At 38.5% G+C, this 26,688-nt stretch overlaps 1 protein-coding gene across 3 annotated transcripts in view; it reads left to right on the top strand.

Annotated features, from left to right (window-relative positions):
• Positions 1 to 26,688, top strand: part of PALLD (palladin, cytoskeletal associated protein) — a 194,792-nt gene that overhangs the window by 143,839 nt on the left and 24,265 nt on the right. For 2 of the 3 annotated variants that reach the window (XM_061475141.1, XM_061475152.1), the window contains 2 exons: positions 11,958 to 12,653; positions 25,513 to 25,648. In XM_061475141.1, the coding sequence (XP_061331125.1) occupies positions 11,958 to 12,653; positions 25,513 to 25,648 (832 nt within the window). The remainder of the gene's footprint in view (positions 1 to 11,957; positions 12,654 to 25,512; positions 25,649 to 26,688) is intronic. The other variant, XM_061475161.1, reaches the window with a different exon arrangement.

Raw genomic sequence — 26,688 nt, 5'->3', positions numbered from 1 at the left:
TTAGTGTGGTATGTCTAAGTGCATGGGCTCATTAGACATTTGGCATGCACAGAGGATGATTATAGGGAAATTTAACTTTTTTCCTCCAAACAAAAATACTAAAGCAGCTCAGTCTTTCTGGAAACCTGGGTGCTCACTTCCTCTCATAGGTTAGAGAGCTAGTTAGAGAACTTACATGTCTTTGTCTTCTTGTGCCCTTTATGACACAAAACACAATATATTACAATACCATCTGATGTCTCTAGCTTTTTGACTTTCATTTAATCATTTCTTCTTCTGCAAAAAATTATCATTGTATATTGCATGAATTGTCTAATCAATTAGCTAACCTCAAATAATCCAAAAGCTTTTGTCATGTAACACTGCAGTGCTGTTTGAGGTTTCTTGCTGAAACAGGAAAGGAATAGAGGGGTCCTTCAAATGAGAAACAGAATCAGTGTACTTCATCATTTTTATTTGTAACTACAGAGTAGCTTCAGTAAACTGGTCCAGAGACACAAGGGTCATGTGGGCTGTAACACCTAGAATAAGTATCTTTTAGTTCAGAGTAGAAAACTAGTAGTCAAAGGACAAAAGGTATTTTAGGCCAGTGTTTTCCAAAGAGTGAAGCATGCTTTTCTAGAGAAATTCACATATGAAGTGAGGTAGAAGATAAAGTAATGAATTTTGGTACACCCTAGGTAGTGTTTCTGGAGCTCTTAATGGGTGGTAGAGAGTTAATGACAGGCCAAGAGAAAAGGCAGGGAGAAGACAGCAGTTAGAGTGGGAGAGGTCAGTGAGAATTAAAATTGAAGACAGACCAGCATTATACCAGGGTCTGAGTACTGCTGAGAGGAACAGAGGATTGTGTGGAATTTTGTGGTTCATACAGCAAGAACCATATGATTCATGCTGATGCTGACTGTAGTGCTATTGGGTATTGGTAATGCCAATTTAGGTACTGTCGAAATCCCTCTGTCTCTCAAGTAACGTACAAGTCCAAAAGCACATTTTCAATATGGAGGTATAGATTGTTTATTAAACCACAAGATGTTTCTTTTTAATATCTCCCTCTCTTTATCTTTTTTCTATTTATGTGAGGTAAAGGATAGCTTGGAGTCCAAGCAGTCATGATACTTAAAAAGATATGTTTGTTTTGTCTGGGAGGTTTTCATTGCAGGGCAGAAGGAAGGACTGGAATTAATTAAATTCTAGAGGTCAGCTGCCTGCAATCAAATAGTAAAATCTGTACTGCAGCATACAAAATAGTGACATTGTAAAAATGCTGCCTAGGATGCCTCTATACGTCTAAATGTTAATATGCATGAGTATGAAGCCAGAATTTCTTGTGGTATGCACACTTATTTTTAAAAGCCTTCTAGGTGGTATGGTTTAGCTAGACACCTCATGGTAGTTCATATGCCTACTCTGTATGTGTAGCCTGCCTCAGAAAGCAATACATACAAACAAGAGTGGCTCTAGAGCAAAAAAAATGTACTGAGGGCATGATATCTACGCTGTACATTTCACAGTCACTGAGTTTAGGGGCTTGTGTTTTCACTCTGGACTAGTTCTAGTCTGCCTCCATGGACTGAAGCCGATTGGTGGCTGGAATTTGTTGCATTTGTTTCACCTGACAGGAAATAGGTTCATGTTCTTAAGTGGCTTCTCCACAATGTGGCTGGAGTACAAGCAAGTGAAGGTAGTGGGAGATTTGCTTCAAAAAGCATACTTCTGATCCCTGCTAAAGTATAAGGCAAATATGTCCTTACGATCTTCTTAGAAGTGAAGTCTACATGGTTCCTTAGTTTTGGCTACTCACCATGTTGGTTACCATTTTATTTGGGAAAAATGAAACTTGGTCCTTCCTTTTTTTCTGTTTTTTTTTTTGTTTTTTTTTTTTTCTCTGCATAAGAAGGCTGACTCCTTTCACCCAGAGGTAGGCAAGATTCAAAACAGTTTTAGAGAAGGGACCAGCCATTCAGAACCACTGGCACAGCAGTTGCCCATAGCAAGTGTTTATCATTACGCAGTTTACCTGTATGATTCCTTCTTTTTTGTGTCATTGTGCATCACTTAAGGCACAGCTTAATTCAGGGAAGGCCTGTTTAGGTTTCCCATATTCAAGGTTACTTGATATATTAAGAAATAAATGGTACTGTGAAGTGAATCATCTTTATGGAATGTATTTTCACTCAAAAGTACAAAAGTGATTATTTGCTCTGACATTTATATGTAAAGTATTCCGTTTAAGCTTTTCAGAACAATACACTGTACAGTTAGCTAGCAGTTAAAAAAGTGTTAAAATCACTTCTACTTAACAGGGGAATACTATTTAAAATTGTGTGTTGCCAGTGCAAGAAGCTAATTCAAATTGAGGGCCTGTGTCCAGCTGTGTAATTTCAAGATAAACACATGAAGTTTCCCTTCATCTTGTGATGATGGGGAATGTGATTTTTTTCCTGGTCAGGTCTGTGCAATCTGTTCAGGAGCAGAATATATTCTGAATATTTAAAAGTATATTTTGGCTGCAGTAACATCTGCATACTGTGGATGGATTTTTTTCCTCTGCTCAGCAATTCTGCTGACAGGTATTCATTTTTTATTTTGGAACAAGCAATGGGGAAATGACAGTAAGGTGTAGTATTCAGTCATGGAGTAAGCCTGCCAGTCTACTTAGTCCTAAGGGTTTGTCTAAAACATCTTCATTATAATTATATTCATCATGCAGTTGTAGTCAGTAGGTCTGCATACCTAACGGTGCTTTAGCAACATTTAGAGTATCATAATTTTTCTTGTCTCTTATACTTTGAGGAAAATGCTTTTTAAAGTAAATAAATAAAAATCACACTTCTGAAGCACATGTCTGGCTAGATAAGAAGTGACAGTGCCCTGTAAACTCTATTTTATTCTCAAAATTATTCCCACAAGGTGAATGCAGATCCACATCTTAAAAGATTGCTTGTGATACAAAACCGGTCACAGAAGTATTCATCAGGCAGATATCACTGAAATCAATGCCAGTTGCTGATAAGAAAAAAATATGATGACCCAAAAAGATGTTGTCACTCTACATGAACAGATAAAGTTATGTCTAATATTATAGCCTGGCCTACAAAGAGTTCTTTTCCGTTTTCTAAATTCAGTAGCTGATATAAGGTACGTATGTCATGCTGTCAAGTGTTTTCATTTTACTAGGCTCTGCTGTTGCTGCTATTTCCCTGGTGAGTGGTGGGGTTTCCATTCTGCACTGTGAGGAGTGTAGCCCCCAAAGTATCTGCAGGGCATTAATAGATTGAGCATTTGCCAAATCTTTGCAGAAATATTTATGCATGATGCTGCAACACATGCAAACATTGAGGACACTTCAGCTAGTTTTTGGATTAGGTTTCTTTGCCACAAAGTGAGTATTTTACTTAACCAGAGCTTTGTCTGTCAGCTAGCCTGTCTGAGGGAAAAAGTTGAAGCAGTTTGTCCATACCTGAACAAACTCCTAACTGCAGCTGGAGTGAGCAGCCATGTAATGTGGAGGGGGGTAGTTACTTGTTCTGGTTTTACATGACAAGAGAACAATATCAGGGAAGCAACGAAAGACTGTTTTTCCTTCAATTAATGCATGAGATGGGCTTCACCAGTGCTTTTAAAAGGCTATCTAAGAGGGCATCTTGGAGGAAAAATTCTCCCACTAGATCTGCAGATGATCCCTAATACGGCAGTAACTTTAGATACCCTCGGAAGTTTGCAGCGTGCAGAGTTATTTGTCCTTTTAAGTATTTTTCTTTTTACTGGCATAACTTTAATTGAGATTACCAACTGCATGACAGGGATATAGTGTCCTGCACTGGGTTGAGCACAAGGTACAATTGTGTTAGGATAGCATTGGTTGAATAGGTGCCACAGAAGTTGTGGGTAATGCTATAGTGTTATTTTCACTTTTCAATGCTCTAGAGAACCAGGCTGACAGATTATTACTGTCTTTAGCAGTTGCTGTTATTTTCTGGTGCTTCTCCTCCTTCCATAAGAATTAGTGTATGTTGTTGACAGGGTTATTTTTCTGTGTATAGAAGGACTTCAGCCAGAATGGTATGGTACTAAGATGGTGCTGACATGTAAAGCCATTAAGTCTTTGTTGTAGTAAGAGAATCTCAGACATACATATTTATTTCATGTAAATACCGGGTTTTATGTATCGCTTTCCTTTCCAATAGTTCCTTTTCATACGGTGTTTTAAGAATAGAATAGCTCCAGTAAGTTTCAGTAACACAGACTACTGATGTGTCAGATGGCAATATCCAAGCTTCACATGAGGCAAGAACCTGCTCAAATGTCAGAACTGTCTGTGAATACAGAATGGGTGGTTAAACAGCCTAGAATTTAGGCTCTAAAAATACCTTACATTATTCAAGAAGTTTTAATACATACTTAAATTTTCAATTCTCCTAAAAGCACACTTGTAGCAACTGTCAGTGTGTTAATATCTGGGCATCCAGTAGCTATTCTATTTTTGTTGTTGTTGATTTTGTTATGATGTTCATTCTTCCTCACAAAAGTATCTATTTCAGTAGTACAAACCAGCCATCTTTACGTGTAACCCAAAGAACGGACACTTGACAGATACTGCATGTTAATATTGAAAGCATGAAGGTCCAGTTTTAAGGCCACTGTAACTGTTGGTGGGTAGTCATAAAAATAAGAAAATCTTTCAACTTTGGTGGCCAGTGGTAGATAAAATATGATTTATAGAGCATCTTGTTAATCAAATATATTAATTTTAAAATAAATAAAGACAATTGTGCATGTGCTGTTCCAGTGGCAGCACTGAGAAAATGTATCATACTGTATCTAGCAGAAGAGGAATGGCTGTCCATCTTCTGTTTGCTTTTGGATTTAAGCTAGTACAGTTTTTTGAACTTGGATATATTTATTTTCCTCCCCATATTTTCTTTGAGTATATACCAGTCAGCACAGAATATAACCTTCCACAAGGTATAGCAGAATTGGAGGCAGAAGACCTTTTTTCCGTTCGCAGGCCAGTTCATTCTTGCATTCAAAGTCTTGATTTCCTATACTTCAGGTCAGTTCAGCTCTAAATCAAAACCTGTATTGCTCTTAATGCCTTGTTGCAATTGACCTTTTAATAACGTAACACATCCTTCTTCTTCAGCAGTAAAACTTGTTACCTGTGTCATTTGTTTAACTTAAATCCATCCACTGGGTTTTCTGTGTGCTAGTTTATAACACTGTTGAATTACTAAGCCAGACAGATTTTTGACTGCCAGACTAATTCTTATGATCTAAACCTACCAGAGGTACATGTTCAGCTGTTTTGCTGAAACTGTATTGTGTCTTTATGACTTTTGGGAACAATGAATGTGCACAAGAGCACAATTTCCTTTCTTTCTGTGCCCATGCTAAATGTGTTATCTCACTGGTGCATGTTTTGAAAAAAGTCCCTGCAGTGGTATAGAAAGATGAAAAATGGTTCCTGTCTCAAAAAGAATTGCTTGTGTTCGCTGAATGCTGGCACTATCACTACTGTTGGTTTCCTCGGTACAGAAATTACCTTGATGCCTTTGACAGATAATCAAACCTTAATGGAAAACGGGCATACGTACAACTGCCACTTTTTCGGATAGACAGGAAAGTTTTTAACAGCCAAATTGCAGCATGTTTTCTTTACAAGAGAGTTCACAAACAGTGCAGCTACAGTGCAGGTGGTTTACATTTCTCTTCTGTGTGCATGAAGTCTCTCAGATGAAAAGTCAAGCTTAGTTTCATAGTGTGCTCATAATACAGTACCTGTGTTAGCTCTTGCACCATATTGGTTTTCCTGAGAGTGCATTAGGTTACAGTGGAATTAATTATAAACACTCCTGTATATTAACCTGAAATACGGAAAATGTTATCTGTCATGAATCTGCATTTTCAGATTGTCAAGCTTTGAAGGGCAAGTAATAAAAATGTTAACAGTTTGCAGCTGGTTGAGATGGTTCCCAGTTAGAGCTCTCTAGGTAATCAGCATGAGGAGTAAATATTAGTGACAACCTGCATCTTCCATGAAATCTGTTAGTATAGACAAAAGTTATCCCTGAATGTTTGCAGGGTAGAACCCAAACCGGTGCTGGTTTTTGTTGTCATGTGCATCGTTGTTCCCTGCATCCCCTATCTCTCTCCCCAGTTTTTGCTGGAACTGATAATTCCAGTCTTGCATAAATGTGACGCCCTGCAGGATTTTAAACAGTCCACATTTCTTTTTCAGAATATAAGGGATTGTTCAGCATCAAGAAACTTAATACTTGAGTAAATGTATTTGTATTAATGCAGCCTGAAAGCTGCATTACTTTTATATTCTGCATATTTATTCTCAGTACAGCTGATATTAATTCACTGCTAGCTTATTAAGGAAAACCTTAATTTATGTTAGGAATTTCATCAGACTACAATTACAGATACCAGTGACTACTGTCAAATATTGGATTAGTTGGTGTGTGCATTTCAGTCTCCTAGATAGTAACTGTCAGAGGAAGTTTAGAAAATTACTCATTTGCAACAGTATCATTTATACCAGTAAAATACAAATGCTGTGGTTATAGAAAGCAAGTTCAACAGTGTGTTTAAGAGCTAACTTAACAGCTACCTGGCATGTCTGCCATGTCGGCTGCCTGGGAGCCACAGATGTGCGCACTGTGAATCTGATCAAGTGCGGGAACCACAGAAGCTCCCAAGCTCGCACCACTTCTAATTCTACATTCCTTCCATGCCTATCAGCTATCCAGTTAGGCTGCCAAGGAGCAGAGAGATCCAACTGTATGTTATACATTCTGATTCTAATAAATTAATAAATTATGGAAAAAATAATCCCATCCTGAATTTTGCCTTATAAACAGCTATACTTAAGGTATTTATATATATTAACATATACATAGAAAAATACATCTAAGCATGCATACTTGGTGACATGGAAGTCAGTGTTACCTGAGAAGAGCCCATGGTTTTTAATACAGTGTGATGGTGGCTGTTTCCCTTTTGGTAGAGGTCTGGCATGACTGAAGTAGTAATATTAAGTTAGAAGCTAGGCCTTCATTGGAAGGTGGATTTCGTGGAGGTGAGTTGTTCTTACGCCAAAATAAAAATATAGAGGTTTTCTGGCATTGGTTTCAAATCTTAATTTAGGAAAGTAGCTCAAGCTTTTAAAGTTGTGGTTAATTCTGACTACTTTCATTCAAAATACTCCTGTACTTTCATTTGAGAGGTCTGTTTTGGTTTAGAACTGCACCATCTGTTTCTCAAAGAGCAGATAGCTGGTAGGATTGTGAAGGGGCCAGGCTGCTTTTGCTCAGGAATGACTTGACATGGAAGTGAGCCCACTGCTCTTCCATAGATAAGATGATAGATAAAATTCTTTCCTTCAAACAAAAGTTGCTTTTCTTTGTCTACTTTCTATTTGTACCTTTTCTTTTGTTAAGATGAGGAGGGCCAAAACCTGGAATTGAAGAAACTTGTAGAAAAAAAATATTTTATCTTGGTTCTTTACCTGTGGTGGTTTATTTCGATATACTTTATATATAGTGTTGTAAAACACTGAATACTTCAGTGCCCTTAACATGCTTTATGGTAGACACTACCTGGATAGGGTTCATTTTGTGTATGACTGCTTCCCTCAAGACTTGGTCAGCATCCCCCTACCTTTGGAGAACCCTCCAAGATAGATAAACAGGATAGAAGGGCTTATATATAAACTTCTATGTTTAAAAGGTACACAGAGCAGGTTATATGGAGGAGTTATAGATTAAACTGCAAATCAAATAGTAGGGTGCTTCCTGGAAGAGGGACATTGTTCCTTTTTCTTTTTTTTTTTTTTTTTTTAAATGCTCTTCACAAACCTAGATAAAAATCTAAGTTAAAATAAAGCTGGTGGGTATCCTAATATTGGGAACCTGCATATAAGCCTGACAGAAAACTTTCAGTATGCAGGATTTGCTGCATCCCAGAAAATGCCATCTGCTGTAATGTCCTCTGCAATCCAGTAGCCAGTTCCTATTGGGACTTTCAGAGATGTAGAAGCATCTGTCTCTGTCCCCTTCTCCATAGTACTGTGTCCAGGCACTTGAAGTTACATCAGTTCCTGATGGTGGCTGTTACCAGTTCAGTTCTCAAAGTCAAGGACTGCTCTATTAATTTTCAGAACAATGTGATACAAAGAAGGTATCAGGGAACAAACAAAAAAAAAATACAAACAACATTATGAAAATGGGATAAAAAGATAAAAAAGCCTGTTATAGTCTAAACCAAATATATGCTTCAGAAACTGAAGGCTTGAGTAACTGTTAAAATATGCTGTATGTATTGGCATCCTTAGAGATTCTGATCATCTCTGTCCACTATTTTCTCATACAATCAGTGTTTTGCTTTTAAAAAGATAACATTCTGTACCTGCCCGCCAAGAAACCTAATGTCTCTAGTCTTCCCTTTGAACAGCTGTTTTCAAATGTTTCTCACTATCATTACTCTGAAAGTCATCACCTTATTGAGCAGATTCCAGGTGCCCAGAACTGAACCTGCACATGCAACTGGTCTTACAGACAAGGCAGGCCAGAAACCTCACCTCTGTTGCAACTAATGTCTTCTGCTTCCATTGAAATACTGTTGCTTTCCCATGTGCACTTCTTTAACTGTTTTAGCATATCTATTAGAACATCTGAAAATGTATGTAAAATCTTGGTTAAAAATACTCTGTATTGAAATATGAAAAAGCGAAATGTGAAGCTGACTTTTTGAAAATACTTATGTACTACTTGGTCTGCTTTTCAGTGAGTTGCTGAAATGTCTCAGTATTTGCTTTACCTGGTTATGACTTTTTTAAATATGTACTTCTGCCATTCACTGATTGAATTTTACTAAAAAAAATTACTTTTAAATGTCCATTCTTACATTGCTATAATTAATTGTTAGGCAAAATCAAAGACTCCTCATGAAAAAATAAGTTTTATTCTCTATTGTTTAAACAAGGTTGATGTATTCCCTGAAAGCATGTGTGCCCTTTAAAACGCTGGGATTACAAAACATATTTCAGCTAATTGGAAAGAGGATGTCATTACAATTAAACTAATTTTTCCTGAAAACTCATCCAAAAATTGAATTCTTTTAAATTCCCTTTGTTTCCCTATTGATGAGGGCAACATAGCAGAGATTCCTTTGCCTAATTTTGACTGCTGGGCTCTGTATTTGTAGTACAGCAGTTTTATCTTTCAAAGACCTACCTATGTAGAACTTCCACTGCTGTTGGTGTCATGGCAAAGGAAGATTTGCAAAGTAATTATTCTTTTCTTTTCTTTTTTCTTCTTCATGATGACACATCCTTAGGATACATCTGCTCAAGAAATTACTATTATAGGGCAGTATCTGCTATCAAAAGCTCCGAGGTGGAGAACATCCCTTTGCAGACAAGGATCGTGCATTTCTACCACTGGAATGAAAATTTGCCCTAAGAAGTTCTTTATGGTTTTTCACTACATGGACTGATGTGATGATTATGTCTGCATGTGAATTTTTCAAGCAGATATACACTTGCTTTGCCTGGCCTCCTAAATTGATCAGAAGTTTTGCAAATGGGGTTAGTGCTGTCCCAAGGTACTAAATCCTGACTTACAGGAATGTATAGTCCTGTAGCCTCAAGTCAAATGTAGTGTGAGAGCAGAGACAAACCTCATATTTGCCTGCCAACCTTTTGTAGACATACCCTGAAACTGATCTTTGCTGCTGCCCAGATTGGTACAGCAGCAGCTTGGTGGCAGGCACTGTAGTAGTATACTTACCATTGATAGGGCCATAGATGGTCATTTGTGTTATGCTGTTGGCTGGGCAGAGCACCATCTGACTTGGCAGGGGAAATATAAAAGTCCCAGGACAAGACACTGATTTGCTTTCAGCACATGTTGGGTAAACATAGAAGGGTTGGAGACAGCAAAGTTTCTTCTGTATTCAGCACACCATTTACAATACTAAATATCCCCCATTTTTTTTTTTTAACATTAGCCTCCCTCTAATAAATAAATAATATTGGGGGTGACTATGATGAAAAGTAAGTTTTATTTGTAAATCATGTTAGAGGTGTCAGACAATAGCTCTGCAAGTAGACTAAAGATACAGAATGAGTTGAGAGTAATAATCTTAGAGGACTTCCTCTTTCCAATCTGAGGTGATCTGAAGTATTTCTGCCATCAGCCAAGAAAGTCACATGATGATGGGAACTAAAATTGTGTTGCTTTAGCCCATTCAGTGAAATGAGACTTTTATGTAACTTAGCAAAAATTGAGGAACAAGGTTCAGCTCATGTCCTATGGAGTGAAAAGTTAAACTGATAGTGATTTAGAGTCTCTATTGTCAACATTAAAAAATGAATTATAAAATTTACAAGTGAGCTGCAACACTTCAATGTTCTTGTTGCTGATTTAATTAAAAAGGAAAATGCAATCTCCTTTTTAGTACTGAAATATGTATTGTTGGCGCAATGACTGATGTTTCTAGAATGGAACCATTTTTATAACAGAAAAGAAAAAGACCAACTGTTAAATGTAATAATAACTGATTTTTTCAGTTTTCTGTCCTAACCAGGCTTGCTCCCCATTTTCTTATCTATAAACATTCTCCTTTGGCCCGAGATCGTAAGCAGAATTATTGTCAGAAAACATTTTCTGGGAAATATGGATGGTTGGAATATCAAAATTAATCTTAGACTGGAAAATATGATGATACTACCATTTCTAATTTTGTTGCTACCAACAAAAGTATATTGTTGTGCCAGAATTGTACATTCACACATTGCGCATGAAGGAGATAGCTTCTAAAATTTCTGCTCAAAATACTTAAATCATACATAAACAATGACACACATGTATATAATAAAGTATTTCCATATTAAATATACAGCAAAGGTATATGTGCATATGCTGAAAATTTGTGGACATCTGGAGTATTGAGATAAAGTTATGATTTCCAGCTGGAAGATGACAAGTTTTAAGCAAGTCAGTCTGATGTACTTTAAGATAATAGACCACACAGTTAATTTTGGTTTCAATGTCATTCAAACGCCGGTATTGTGGACAAAAAAGAAGCCAGTGCGTGGTCTGGTTTTCTTCACTGCTGAACATTTTGCTTCTTTTATTATTTAATTAACAGTTCTGACTGCTCTCGCATAGTAGTTTTTTAGTCTTTATTGTTCTGCTGGTGAATGTCTGCATTTCTAAAAGAAATTATTATTTCCATTTGAGCTGATTGTATTGCAATTTGTAACTCCTCAGAACTGTTTTCAGTACCTATTAAGACACGTCTCAGGGCCTACAGCTAAGAGTAAAGTCTGGAAGAACAAGTGTGACTAAAGACAGGGGAAGTTGAGTTCCTTAGCTTACAAGGGATTCTTGGAAGTCTTATTTGCTCATCTTCAGATACATGGATACGTCTAACACAGAAGTTGGTCCCTTCTCTCCAAGTACCTCATTAAAATTATGGCAGCAATTAGGTCTGCCCAATTGGCCTGCATAGACTGCAGCAGAAATCAAGGCTGAAGTTGTCACTAGGTAAATATCTGAGGCTTATTAATGAAACACAGTCATTGAATGAAACGGGCAAGAGATGAAAACAAACCTTGTTAAGAACTTCAACACATTTTTACCGTTACTTATATTATGTGGAAATAAAATATCCTAGGCATCTTCAAATTGTCTTATAATTCACCATTTTTTTAAGATCTGAAGGTTCTGTTAAATTCTAGAATGAATACACTTTTTTCCCCCTTTTTGAGTTCAAAACCGTGTACCATGTTTTAGCTCTGAGGAAATAAGGCTGTTGAAGATACGCAAGCACTTTTAACTTTCCCTGCCTTCTGATTTTCCTAGACCATGAAGTGGTGGAACTTTTGTCTTCTCCTCAACCAGCACTGCATGTCTGATCATCTTTTTGTCTATTTTTCCTTCCTACAGGGACCCTATAAAAATACAGCAGCTGCAGAACCAAATTCGTCTGGAGCGAGAAAGTGGCCAGTGGTACCGTCACCAACAGCAACCTGATCATTACCAGCACCCTCCCTCTTCTCCTTCCTTTCCTCCTCCCCCCTCCTTCCAGGAGCTTGCATCCAGCCAGTCTGTCACTTCTCCTGTGCCAATGAGTATTCTTAACTCTCATACTTCCCCAAACATGCAGTCCTCCAGTTCCTTCAACTATGCTCGACCTAAGCAGTTCATTGCTGCTCAGAACATCAGCCCTGCTTCAGGTTACGTGACTCCATCTTCAGGATCATCTACATCCAGCCTTCCTTCTCCTATGTCTCCAACTGCTTCTCAGAAGCAGTTTGGGAGAGTGCCTGTTCCTCCCTTCTCTCAGCAGTTTGCTCCAGAAGGGGAGTATGCCTGGTCTCCTTCTTCCCCATCCCCTCCACCCCCACCTCCACCTGTCTTTAGTCCAACTACAACATATCCGGTGTGTGATTCCTTTCCACTTCCACCTCCCCCACCCCCTCCTCTTCCTTCCCTTTCTTCACCTTCCCACAGCCTGTCTCCAACTCCCAGATTTCCTAACTCCAGCCAGTCTCCAGCAGCATTTCTCAGCTCCATGCTGCCATCCCAGCCGCCACCCATTTCTGTCAATGCATTAGGCCTCCCGAAAGGAGTGACGCCTCCGTAAGTATCTGCTAATGAGCTCCTTGAGTTTGACTGTATTGGAGATTGTACTGAAGATTACTGCACTTGCTTCATTTTATGTTTCTGGGATACTTCCCTGTTACCTACCACCTGACAGAGGTGTGTGAATAGATGTTCCAATAGATGTGCCAATGCCTCTGTGCTAGAGATCGGATATAACCCTCACAGAATTGAGATTCTGAGAGAGTCCTAGAGTAGGAACACAAAACTTTAAATTGGAGTTGATGAAAATCTGAAAGCAGTAGCAAATGCCTAGGATGGTGGAAGGAGATCCAGGAAAACTCCTCTCATGACCCAGTTCTTTTAAAGTCACATATGCAGTGATATTTGCAGTCTGTGTTCCTATTATGTCTGCATGTAGAGAAATACCAAGTAAAGAGAGCATTATTCAGAAATCTGTATAGCTTTGTGATACTTAAAGTATAAGGTATTAAGTCTACATCTGACAACAAAGTGGTTGTAATGATGTATTGACTTTTGGCTAGTTTTTATTCTGAGGAAGTTTAGGAAAGTGTTTAGGAGGGGATTTAGAAAAGCGCTGCATAAAACCAAGCAGAATCCCTCCCCCTAACAACTCTGCATGCTTGTTTTCCCCTTTTGTCCTCTCTAAAGGCCAAAATAGTATTTTGGAGCATGTCAGCTCCCTTCATAGATCAGTTTGTCTTTCCACTGGCACTATACTCTCATTCCATCCTTAGAGAACAAAGAGACATGCTGAAGAACAAAAATGAGAATAGCTGTGTCCAAGGCTTATTTATAACTTTGTCTAGAAGTTTGTCTAAACAGATCTATGTATCTAGGTGACTTGCACAGCTACAGACTGTTGCAGCAGGGACTTCTGTTATTTCAGTCCAAGATACGAAAAGGAAGAGAAGGCAGAAAGTAGACAGATATCAAAGTAATAAATCATACATATGCTTTAAAAAGCATTTCTTTATCTTGATTTCTGTCATATGGGTCATTATGGACTCTTGCCACAAAACAGGCTTAGGAGAAAAATTAATAAATAGTACTGTTTTCCCTTGCACTTATAATAGTTGTGATTTTCTGTCTTACCATGTCCTTTGCACTGGCTGAGTTTCCCTATTGGTACTGACTGCTGAAAGCTGCATGATTAAATTACTGACAGCTTGACTGATAAGCACAGTCCCCAGAAGCCTGAATTTATCCCTGATTTTCCAAGAATATCTGTAGTACAGCTATATAGTTCTGGATAGGAACTGGTTTCTCTTTCAGGTTCCATTCTGTGTGCTCTGAGGGTGACAGCAGCAGTCTGATCCTCTGCTTGTCCCTCATTCCCTGTTGTGCTACATTCGTGCACACATGTTCTCATTTTAGGCATTAGCTGTTTTATTTCTTATTCCCTTTGATCTTTGGACAGAGAGAAAACTCTGCAAGGATGTTTTCCCCCTCCCCATGCCCCTCACTTTCCCAAGCCTAGCAGCCAGTCTGGGTGTGCATGTGATGGTGTGTCTATCTCCCCCAGGACAAGGCAGCAGCCTCAGGCTCTGAGCTGAGGTTGAGGTGGTTGGCTGTTTGGCCTGCATTCCCTCAGGAAATGTAGTCCAGATGGGAGCTGGATCATGTTAACTGTACTGAATGTATGTGTGTATAATTTATATATATATATACATATGTGTGTATATATACAATAAGCATTTGTCATTGAATTATAACATTAAAGCATGGTAAAAGATGTACTGTGTGATGAAAAAAAAAAAAGTAATAATCTATTGTCATGTATCTTTGATGCCAATTTTTCCCTGGCCTCTCCCTTTTCATTTTACTGTGTAAGTTACTAATGTCTAGTGTGCCTTGGTGAGTAAATAATTCTGTTTCCCATCATTCTCATACCGCTCCTGAGCAATTCTTCTTACCTCCCTTCCCCCCACTCCTTTTGCTCTCTTCTGCTTTGTGCTATAGCCTCAGATCCTTTTTTTTAACTCCACCTTCGCTTTTTCTTTTTCCTTGTCTTTTGCTTAATCCTCACAAATCTTCTTTTCTTGAACACATTTGTCTTTCTGAGATGTAGGTTTTGAGCCGTTCACAGTATTCCATAACCTCGGCCTATAGTCTGGCCATGTACTCTATGATCTCAAAGATTCATAAATTGAAAAGGATGATACTGCTTTCTGACAGTGCTGTGCAGGCTGGGTGCAAGGGACAAATTAGAGCATTCAAAGTTTTGCTTCAGCTTGGCATCTAAAATGCTAGTCATCCCATTTAGCTTTGTCTCTTCTAGATCAGTCATATAGTGGTGATATGGAGAATATGATAGTGGGTCGCTGAATGTTACCTAGGCAGTTAGAAATACCTTTCATGGGAAGGAGGTATATTTTTGCACTATAGAGTTTCCAAATACAGTGTTTGAAGTGGTAGAATTTCCTCTTTAGAAAACAACTTTATGATTTATTATCATATTTTTATTTCATATTTTGAAAGTTTAATGATATTCAAAAATAATTTTTTTAATAACTAATTAGTATTATTTTGTTTATTATATTTATTTCCAGCATCAATGGAAGCAGACTTGGATCTTTCATTGCATTTAGATACTTCAGCCCTTTAGTATCAAGTGTCTCTAGCAGATAAAATGCTCTCCAAACAGTTTTCCTGTATGCTTTCAATGTTTTCATGGCTCTCTCCTTTTGCCTTTTTTGTGTGTGTATTTCAGGGCTGGTAATTCACTGTTCATATTTGGATTATGTGGTCTTTTTACCATGGCTGTTTTACTCTCTCCAAGGCTGTAGGTACTGTACACTGATAGCCAAATACCTGAAAGAAAAAAAATACTAAACATTTAGCCTTGTCAGAGGCTCTTGTAATTACCAAAACCCATTGTTTGGCAGAGTAGGAAATTCTACAGACTTTTTTTAGAAGTTAAGCATCTTGATATACTGTGGAATCTGTTGAATTTTTTTCCTAAATTTTTCCTACATTTCAATAATTTTTTCATTACTAAATCTTAGTGCAATCACAGATCTGCTCTTCAGAATTAGTATTTGGTAGGCATCATGCTTATTTTCCTCAGATTGCTTTTGTGGTAGGAGTAGAATAAAGGTAAAGTAATAAGCATTGCAGCTGGAGGTAATTATTTTTGTAGATGTTCAAAGGCAGCATCAGTGACATTTTCTGTAACATCGAAGGCACAGTGGTTGCATACAAACCAACAGAGTCTTCATTTCTCCTCATGGAGTCAGACCTTCCCTCCACCAGCTTTCTCCAGGCATTTCTTTTCCAGTGTATGTATCTTTGTTCTACTTAAAAGATAAATTAATCCAAGGAAGGATTCTGCCTCTTTTTCTGTGGGGTCAGACAAAACGTTTCTAACTATTCCATCCTTGTACTCTGTGAGCAGTAAATACGATGCTAATGTTTCAGCTAACAGTTAATATTGTCCTTGGTTTTGGAGCCTCAGTATCTGTGGAAGTGACAGTGTTATCTAAACCAGTTGATCAGATAAACATGCTTTCCAGTTGATAGATTTGGAAACATGACACTGGGGGGATTGTTTGTTTTGAGTGGGTTTTTTTGTTGGTTTTTTTTAATAACATGTAGTCTTACAGTCTTGCCTGTATCATGGGAATAGCTACTTGTGAATTTACTCCATTTTATTTGGACATCTGAAACATGGAAGGCAGCTCTGTGTCATTAATAGCTACTAATTCACCTTTAAATATTTTAAGTATTTATTTGCAACAATTGTATGGTAACTGCTTCATTTGAATAAAATATATCTCATCTTTCCAGTAAGCTCTAGGCACTTTGTAGTGACCAGCATTTTCAAGCTGTGACTGTGGTGGCTGTAGCTGAGCAAGCTTTAGGAATAATCTTTTTCTCTGTTAATCGGGCAGGTGTGTTAAATTCATCCCTGGCCAGAGCATAGTGATATTAAACAAAAGAGAAGAGCTAGTGGAACTAAGTACCTAATTATGTACTTAAGGCATTAGGAACGCTTGTCAGTTATTTCTGAGGTAAAACTTGGCTGGAGTAAGATTGTTGGGTGCTGTTCTTAAAAAAATCTCAGTTATTTCTTCACCTAAAGAAGTGGGTGGATGTGTTGGACTCAGGTTAACTTTCAGTTACAAAAGGCTTGCAGGGAGCAGAGTTAATGTGACGGACCTAGAACTGAGGTGGTTTTGTCCACAGTTAAGTCTGTAGGAGCTGTAATCTGGTCTTCACTGTTCATAGAAAAAAATTATATCTGTATGAAAAGAAATAAGTATACTTACAAATTCTAGGCTAGCACATACATTGGCAAGTTTACAAGAGCATTTGTGAAAGCAAAATTAATCCCATGAGAAGGATCTGGTCAGCATTTAGTGAATATTTAAATAACAAGAATATAAATCCTGCTACTGAAAGGTGTGGAGTCACCCAACCTGAAGAAATAGAATCTCTTTCCAAGTATAAAAACCATGTATTGTCAGCCATACATATATCCTTTTGAAAGTACTTGAGTAAAAAATACCGTATTTTCTTAATGTAGACACTTTCCCTGAAAGTAAGAGTTTTTCTTAAAGTAGGTATCTTCAGTAAAATAACCTGAGTCACAAACAGAAAAAGTCTGACTCTACAGAACTGCTGAAAGAATATGTCTCTAGATTTACAACTTTCTGAAAAATAGTGGAAAACGGAACAGAAAACATTGTTTTGAAGAGAAGATTGTCTAAAGTATCTTGTAAAATGTAATTAAATAAGCATCTTTTATCATCCTACACAAGTGGATTTAATTTCTGTTTCAATGATCTCTAGAACCTTAAATCCAAATCTTAAGTGAGATTATGTGGGAGTCATGAGAATAGCAACATCAGAGAGGTCTGTGTTTTTTTCCTCTTTGAATCAGGGGCCTTTACTGTGATTTGGCCATTGAATCCTATCTCAAATAGCACTGAGGCAAATATTTTAGTAACCCTCAGGTTCCTTAAGTCAGTTGGCAATGATGGCAACCACTCTGAGGAAAAGCTATACTTCCCCATCTTTTTATCTTACAGCTTTCAACAGTCTTCCAGTACAAATGTCAGCTTTCATTTTAGAGTGAACTGTATTTTTGTCCTATGTAGGCCAGACATTTACTTCCATTTCTGTAAGTTATGCCTGTCACAACTGTACATAACGTATGGGGGTAGCCTACAGTATGATTGATGTGAAACTAGTGATACATAGGAAAAATTACCTTGATTAAGAATTCCAACATCAAACTGAGGGGGAGGGTCAGGATGGTTTTGTGCTTCTAAGGGAGTTCACCTCATCTCTGTATGCTACCTGTTCAGCCATACCTGGAGTTATCCTGGATCTCAGGAAAATGCAGATAAAGACAAGTACTTCTGTCACTGGAAAAATTTCAGCCAAGATTAGGGTTTGTGTTCCTGTCCATTAGACTATCTTTGTTTAAAGTTTTTTGCTTTATTTTGTTGTACCCGTGTGGTTTAGTTCTTTTTCTAAATGGTATTTGCTAGATGTTTAAGAATGTTGTAAGATGGCAAGTGAACTTAACTAAGAGAATTGGTACATACACCTTTCTGTTGAAAAGGGAGAGAGGCTGCTTAGCAGCATTGGTTTGTAGCTTTGTTTGCAGATGTATTTCTTCAGAGGACTTAACTTTCTTATTTTAAGCTAATCTGAATGCCATAGAAATATCTGTGAATGTAGAAGCCAAGTGCAGTGCTTGATAGTTGTGGAGACCTTAAACAGTAGAATTAAACTTGGCTAGGGATGTTAAGGATAACAGGAAGGGATTCTATAGCTACGTAGCAAATAAAAAAACGGACTAGGGACAACGTAGACCCCCTCTGGAAGCTATCGGGAGAACAGGCTACACAGGTTTTGGAGAAGGCTGAGGTTCTGAATGACTTCTCTGCCTCGGTCTTCACTGGCAAAGGCTCTGACCACACCACCCAAGTCTTGGAAGGCAGATGCAGGGACTGTGAGAATGAAGGCCTTGGGCCCACTGTAGGAGAGGAACTGGTTCGAGACCATCTTAAAAATCTGAACGTGCACAAGTCCATGGGTCCTGATGAAATCCATCCGCGGGTCCTGAAGGAGCTGGCGAATGAAGTTGCGAAGCTGCTGGTCATCATATTTGAGAAATCATGGCAGTGAGGTGAAGTTCCCAACAACTGGAAAAAAGAAAATATAATCCCCATTTTCAAGAAGGGGAAAATGGATGACCCAGGGAATTACAGACCAGTCAGTCTCACCTCTGTGCCTGGCAAAATCTTGGAGCGGATTCTCCTAGAAGGCATGCTAAGGCACATGAAAATCAACAAGGTGCTTGGTGACAGCCAGCATGGCTTCACTAAGGGGAAATCCTGCCTGACCAATTTGGTGGTCTTCTATGATCGGGCTACAGAACTGATGGACACGGGTAGAGCAGTTGATGTCATCTACCTGGACTTGTGCAAAGCGTTTGACACTGTCCCACAGGACATCCTTGTCTCTAAGTTGGAGAGACACCAATTTGATGGGTGGACCACTCAGTGGATAAAGAACTGACCAGGCTGGACGAAGCCTTGGGTGAGATGGTTTAGTGTGAGGTGTCCCTGCCCATGGTAGAGGGGTTGGAACTAGATGATCTTAAGGTCCTTTCCAACCCTAACTATTCTATGATTCTATGATTTCATCAACTGGAGTAAAGGTTAATATTTTGGATATATGACCTTGTCTCAGTCCAGTGTAGCTTTTTTTTTCACATGCTGCTTTTTTGGCAGCTACCTGATCTTCTCAAGACTTCAGGACTCTGAGGACTGTGCCAACCTTTGCTGCATTCAGGAGCAGTCTGTGCTTTAGTGATTTCTTCTTTACTGTCACTTCAGGTGAAGCTGCTAACAATCAGGAATTCAGATAAGATTACTGGTTACGAAATAAGTATATTTTAAAATCAGTATCCAACTATGTGGATGTCTTGAAAGGCAAATGACAATTGCATTATCTGTGTTAACATGCAGCATGAGACAGAGGGATAACTTGCTCAGGTGGGGAAGGAACTGAATAGGAGCATGAAAAAATAGTACTTCTTTAAATGAGTAAAAATGCATTTGTAAAGGTAAGCTTTAGAAAAATGGATTTTTGGTGGTGGGCATGCAGTTTGTAGATGAGTTGTTCTCTGTGTTATCTAGTCAAGAAGGCTCAGACTTACTCAGAAACACGTATTATTCATATCAGTCTTGATCCTAGCCAATGCGGAAGCACAGTTTTTTTCAAGTGCAGTTTCATCACCTTGGGTGGTAGAAATAATTGAACTTTTGTTACCTTTGTTTCATTTAGTACAGGTCATCCTTAGTCAGGTCTGTGCCTCAGGCATTGCCTTAATTCAGATGAATGTAGTGTCATATTGCTGAACAGAGCTGACTCCTGTCTCCACAGCATGCATGACAAGATCAGACTAAAAGGGTTTTAGTATGCAGCTGCAGCTTCAAAGTTTGTGACCTATTACAGTGCTTGTAGTAACTTTCTTACAGTAACTGAAAAATGTATTAAGTGGGCAGGAATTAGCTGTATTTTTGGAAAGCTTTAGTTTTAAAGGAAAAATCAAGTTACTGTTCATTACCTCAGTACCAGAGAATTGATTTGGATTTCTGTGAAACTGGCCATATTGGCTGCAAACAGGAATTTGTTCTTGGAAGGATAACAACAGCCAGCCTGTTGCCCTTGTTTACACTGTAAAAGGTACATAGGAAAAGCAGGAATTGCATCCAGCATGCACTCTGTGTAATTAAAACATGAGAAGTACTGCTGGTTTGGCCTTCTTTCTAAACAAACGTTAGGGCAGATATTCAAAACTAAGGAGAGCCAAGCCAAGGTTGCAAAAATCTCTGCTGTCAAAAATCTCTTGTGTGAATTAAGATGACTGAGTTTTGGCAATTCCATAGCACCCTTTTTGACCAAAAGAATTCAGACGTGTGTGCTTTTATCTATGTCTGTGTTCAGGCCTGCTGTGACTTAAGTGATGCATGTTTCTGAGGTGCTCAGAAATCTGTGTGAATTGCAGCCTGATTCTCAAAGGCTGATAGACATTGAAATATGTCTTCTCCAGCTGTCTCCTGCTACCTTTATAATCACAGCATACTCTGAAAATTGCATCAGGCAAAGTATGAACGTACAAATACATAAATGAATTGGCAGAATGTTTTGTTTGATACTCTCCCTGAGAAAAGATGAAAAGAAACCTGATGAGTCACACACTTAGTGCACAAATCTTAATGCATCCAGATAAGGGCATGTAAGATGGTCAAAAATATTTGCAAAAGCAGCTCGAACAAGTTTACTGCCAGGCTGTCTTGACAGACAAACAGTCTCTCAAGCTGAATGGATCTGTGCTTTAGAGGCTAGATTTACCAGGGATCTTCTGTTTGTTGTCATTGCCTTGTAGCAATTTTGAAATTCATCCCAAGAATGTATGTCTTCAGAGCTAATTTGGTGGGGGGTATGTATGTGTGTGTGTATATTTATGTACATATTTTAAAGTAGAGAAAGAAAAAAATGGTAGAGAGGGGGTGGAAATAGAGCATCTGCAGGAAGAATTGCATTTTCCTTGTGCACCTCTTAGAATCATAGAATAGTTAGGGTTAGAAAGTACCTTAAGATCATCAAGTTCCAACCCCCCTGCCATGGGCAGGGACACCTCACACTAAACCATGCCACCCAAGGCTCTGTCCAACCTGGCTTTGCACACCGCCAGGGATGGAGCATTCACAACTTCCCTGGGCAACCATTCCAGTGCCTCACCACTCTCACAGTAAATAACTTCTTCCTTATATCCAATCTAAACTTCCCCTGTTTAAGTTTGAACCCGTTACCCCTTGTCCTGTCACTACAGTCCCTAATGAAGAGTCCACCCCCAGCATCCCTATAGGCCCCCTTCAGATACTGGAAGGCTGCTATGAGGTCTCCACACAGCCTTCTCTTCTCCAGGCTGAACAGCCCCAACTTTCTCAACCTGTCTTCATACGGGAGGTGCTCCAGTCCCTCATCATCTTCATGGCTCTCCTCTGGACTTGTTCCAACAGTTCCATGTCCTTTTTATGTTGAGGACACCAGAACTGCACACAGTAGTCCAAGTGAGGTCTTACTATTCCCTTTTTTTTTTTTTGTCCCAATTTGAAATAGTCCTGAAAGAGGTTTTCTAAAGGCATTTCAAGAAATTTTGACTGATACTCACTTCTATCATTATGTTTTTAAACAACCTTGCTTACATTGTAAACATAAGTGAAGGGAAGGGAATCTGTTTTTCAGGCAAATTGCCTTGACCAGGTCTTGGATGACACTTCACACCCACTGTGCAAAACTCAGGATGTTCTGGCACATGATCAGAAATCTGGAAGGTTGTCAGGGAGACTGCCTCTCCTATTAAAAGCTACCAGGGATCCCAGGCCATTGCTGGAATATTTGCATGCCTTTAATAAAATTCCTTAGCTTCCCTACATGACTTTTTCCAGTGCTTAACTGTCACTGTTGGAGGGTGGAGAGAGTTCTGTGTTTTTTGTCTAAGCTAGACCTGTTGTTCTTCAAGTTCTTATCATCCTCAATGGAATGGGGAATCATTGAATGCTACCTATTTTTTGCTGGTTTATGATTGAGTCACCTTTCTATCTTCATTCTCCTTATTTCCTGATTAAATAAATAGGTTTGTTTTTTTATTTTTGTGCATATATGACATAGCTTGTCACAAAAGCTGTTCTTTTAAAACCATCTGTCAAGGGTTTTTGTTCTAAAACTTTCCAATTTGCTGTCTTTTTCTTGAAGTGCAGTGGTAAAACTGGATCCAGGGTCCAACAGCAAGGAGTAAAGGAAAGCAATGAAGTTTCATGGTTCATGCTAATGTGTCTGAGAATTAAATTTCTTTTCCTTTTGAAATAATGACGTTCACATCCAAGTTTTAACCTCACAGATTCTTGAGAGATGCTGAATATGTTAATGCTAATTTTACATTTATATGCTGTCATGCTTTGAATATTTTTTGTGGGTTTTATCATCATTAGGCCACCTCTAGACTAATTATGAAGATCATTGCAGTTGTTATGTGCATATGAGCTGCAACCTCCACAAGTTCAGCGTGAGCAGCCAATTTGAGAAACATGCTTTCTTATTTCATATTCCAGTTCTTAAGGTTGAAATACTAAGTACTGAACTTAGTACATATAGACCTTTGAAAGACCTCATTGGTCTATATTCTTCCAGTTTGATAGGAAAAAAAAAAATCCTTGATACTCTCTGAATAGCTTTTTCAGACAGTTGTGCAGCCATATAATAGAAATTTCAGCCAGACTCTCTTCCCCTGATTTATTGGGGAACTTCAATAAGCCTGAAGGTTTACACAGAAGCTACAAACTGAACTATATGAAAGCTATTTCTTTTTGCTTGTCTGCATGCTCATGTGTGGTTTGATATGATTCTAATTTCATTGCCTTATTATCCTCATTGTTTTAAAAGGGACTGTAATACTGTTTTCTTATCTTGAGGATGGATTTTGAACTTGCTGACCTGTAATTCTCTCAGTACTCCTTCCTATTTTAGAATGGGTGTGCTTACTTTGGGGGTTTTGTTTTCAGAGATAACTGATAATGCTTCAGGAAATGCTTTCACTTGTTACTTGAAATCCACTCCAGAGCACTTAGCCCATCCCCCTCTTTTCATGAGCTGTTGGGACTTCCTTGGGTAAACTGCACATTCCACCTTTACAGCCTGTTGAGTGCCAAGCATAAGCAGGCCTTTTCCTTTATCACTCAGGTATGAAATTTGTAAGAACGTGAAATTAAAACTATTTCTTATCATTTGGAGCTTTCAAGGTAGGATGCATGTCTCCATGAAAAGCTGGTACAAAGCTTCTTCAAGGTGAAGCCAGGTTTAAAATATGCTGCCTTGAAGTTGGCCAGATTTTGTTTTGGGAGGTGTGTGTCCTTATCTGAAAAGTGGTGAAATTCAGTTCCCTGACAGTGCAGAGCTGGGTGGGGTCAAAGGCTGGAAGGTGAAGGGAAAGACTGAGCAGAGAGATAGATGCCACCTTTCCACTAGCCTTCCAGTAGCTGGTCCAACCTTCCTGAGGGATGTTATCTTCTGGTGCCCTCTTTCCACCTTCTCGTCTTCATTTTCCTTCCATATCTTCCTTTAAATTTACTATCCCCAAGATTCTTGAGTTACTGAAACATCTCTTCCTCGAAGAGATCTTACCCCTTCTTCCTCTTAGCATTCTCTTGTCTCCCTGTAGATAGGATAGTTTTCCTGACTTCTTCCCCAAAACAGAGTGGAAGAGACTCTCTCTTTTAGTTGTGACTGAGAAGATGCCCAGCTAAATGCCGAGGGAATTATTCTGCTGGTTACTTAGATCTCCAGCTAGTGGCCAGATATTTCCAGGGTGAGGGAGGCTGTTGTTCTCTGGCTGTTTGTGACATTAGGCAAATGTCTGCAATTTAATGGGGAAATGCATTTTTTTTAACCATTTTCCCATTTTAAATTTAGTTTCAGTAACAGAATATGAAATGTTTTAGGAATTTAGACATAAATGTTTCCAGTTATTGTCTTCTCATAATGTATTTACTTAATTCCTTTTTTGGCTTTTGACAGCATGTATGTATTGTTTCATTTTAACTAACGCTAAAAGTTACCATTGAAAACACTTGCAGAAGAATGACTTTTCTCTAGCCATGTTGTAGAAAATTAGTACCAAGAGTATCCAAGAAAATTTGCTATCTCCATATGATTCTTGTTTAACATTTTGGTGTTGATAATTGAATTATGAAATTGTGCATTGGAAACAAGTTTACCACTTACATGCTAGTCTGATTTTCTTTTTTTCCCCTATCTCCGACATCTGTGAGTTTGTTTGTCTGGTTTGATTTCATGTTTTGCATAAGTCATTCCCATGTAATGGGCTGAGCCCTGTTTAGTTGAAGTGGAGAAAAAAAAAAGATAAACCAGAACTCACTGAATCAGTGTCAGTGTTTTAAATGATAATGTGTGACTTCAGTGGAGAAACGAGCTGTGCTACAAGTTTCACATACTGATAGAATGCTGATTTCTTCACAACTGTGTAAGAGCAGCTGATCTCCAGTAGAAATGTTGGGCATTTCCAGCAAAAGAGCTACCGTAAATGTTAAATATCAGTTCAGACTGGGGAAAAAAGGTTCCCTGTGCCATTCCAGAAAGTAGGAGTGAAACATCCTGAAAGTACAGTCATAACTTGTGGTGTAACTTGTAGGCTGGTATGAGGCATAGCTCAGCCCTGGGAAATGCTTGCTATTCCACCGTGAATCCCTGCTGCTGAAAACTGCTTTACAGGGATGATTTTCCTTTTCGCCAGAGTACAGAAACAACATTTACATGTTGCCTTCTGGCAACATCAGAGAGATGAGAATAAACATGAAGTTATGCATTGTGTACTGCAAAGCTGTAACAAGGAATGAGTTAATAAATAATGTAGGAAATTAATTATTAACTGCCTCGTCTTGCATCTTTCTAATCTTTTATCTAGCTGGTACTCCATAGGAACCTAGTTTATCTGCCATCCCCACTTACCTAGTCATGCTTTCTCTTTCATTTTCCCTCTCACTTTGCTTTATTGCTCATCAGTTTCCCCTTTGAGTGTATGGTGTTTACAGCCACCGCTACAGAATCCTGAGTCCTGTTTTAGGTAATGCATGTATAAAGCTTAGCTTTAACTTTGCTTTTAAAATAATAATTTCATCAGTGATGTGAGTCAGCAGGAATAGCATAGTAAATAAGATACCAGACCTTTAATTTCAAAGAAACAATGTTGTTTTCTTCACCAACAGCAGTGGGTCCAGATAAATTCCTAAATACCAATGATTTCAGGAAAGCTTATGAATTTACTGTTTTGCAGGGGATTTCCCAAGAAAACAGGCAGAACTGCCAGGATAGCATCAGATGAAGAGATTCAAGGGTCAAAAGATGCTGTAATTCAGGATCTGGAAAGAAAACTTCGCTTCAAGGAAGACCTTTTGAACAATGGGCAACCGGTATAAAAACATAAAATACCCCAGGGAATGGGAGTGGGAATCATGGGCAGTTTCACAGATATGCTGCATATAAAATAATTATTGTAGATTATTTTTATATTTTATGTATTTATTATTATTTGCATTTCCAAAGCTGCATTTCCCTGAGGAATTATAGTGTACATTTTGACCTGTTGCTCCTCCTTTTGCTTGACAATTTCACTTGGACCTAACAAAGCAGTGGAGATCTCAAAGGTGATGAATTTGCATAAGCCTGCACAGTCTGTACCTTTTTCAGCCTCAGAGGCTACATGCTTTGCATGTTCATCACTGAGTGGCCAGTAAATATATACAGAGCTCTTGATCAGACAAGGCTCATTCTACCTTTTGCCCAGCTGTTGGACAACAAGGGAAAGACTTAAGTGGTAAGCGGACATCAAAGGGGTACAAGACAGTTCATCATGAGAAACAATCCATTACGAATCAGGCATCATTAGATTCTGCAGCTGTGGGACTTTTTTGACCAATACAATAGAAAATAACCTATAGTACTAACTTAGAGACTCTATCAGGAGTTAACAACCTGCTTGAGGAGTCAAGGAGTTAAAATGGGCATCTCAGGCAATTGAAATGCACAGCTCAGGCAATTGAAGTGCACAGCCTCAATGTTCTCCATTAATTTTTGTGCATTTTAAGATACACATAAAAGATAACATACCAGATTCTTCCTGCTCAGAGCTACAAGAAGCAAATCTCCTAAGATTTGATTACAGTTATCAAGGCATTGATTTAAATGTCTTTGACACAGGAATCTCTTAAGAGGAAAGTCATTTTTTAAATGTAGACTGTCAACCCTTTCTTGTCAATGAAACGTTTTCAAAATCATCAGAATACCATGGGATTCTGTTTGTGTCATTGGAAGGTAGTCGCCTTTAGGTTTTCTGGACCGTGCTCAGAAGTTTGATAGGTTTGCTACTATGTCCAGGATGTGGACTGAGGTGGTGTAGTTCAAGACAGCTGATTGAGACAGACTGTCTAGTCCACAGCTGCTGGATTCTGGT

The sequence above is a fragment of the Pezoporus flaviventris genome, unplaced genomic scaffold (assembly GCF_033815535.1).
Source record: "Pezoporus flaviventris isolate CSIRO_AGI_PZ_B2104156 unplaced genomic scaffold, CSIRO_AGI_Pfla_v1 ptg000002l, whole genome shotgun sequence".
Lineage (NCBI taxonomy): Eukaryota > Metazoa > Chordata > Aves > Psittaciformes > Psittacidae > Pezoporus > Pezoporus flaviventris.
This window is presented reverse-complemented; position numbering and strand designations above follow the sequence as displayed.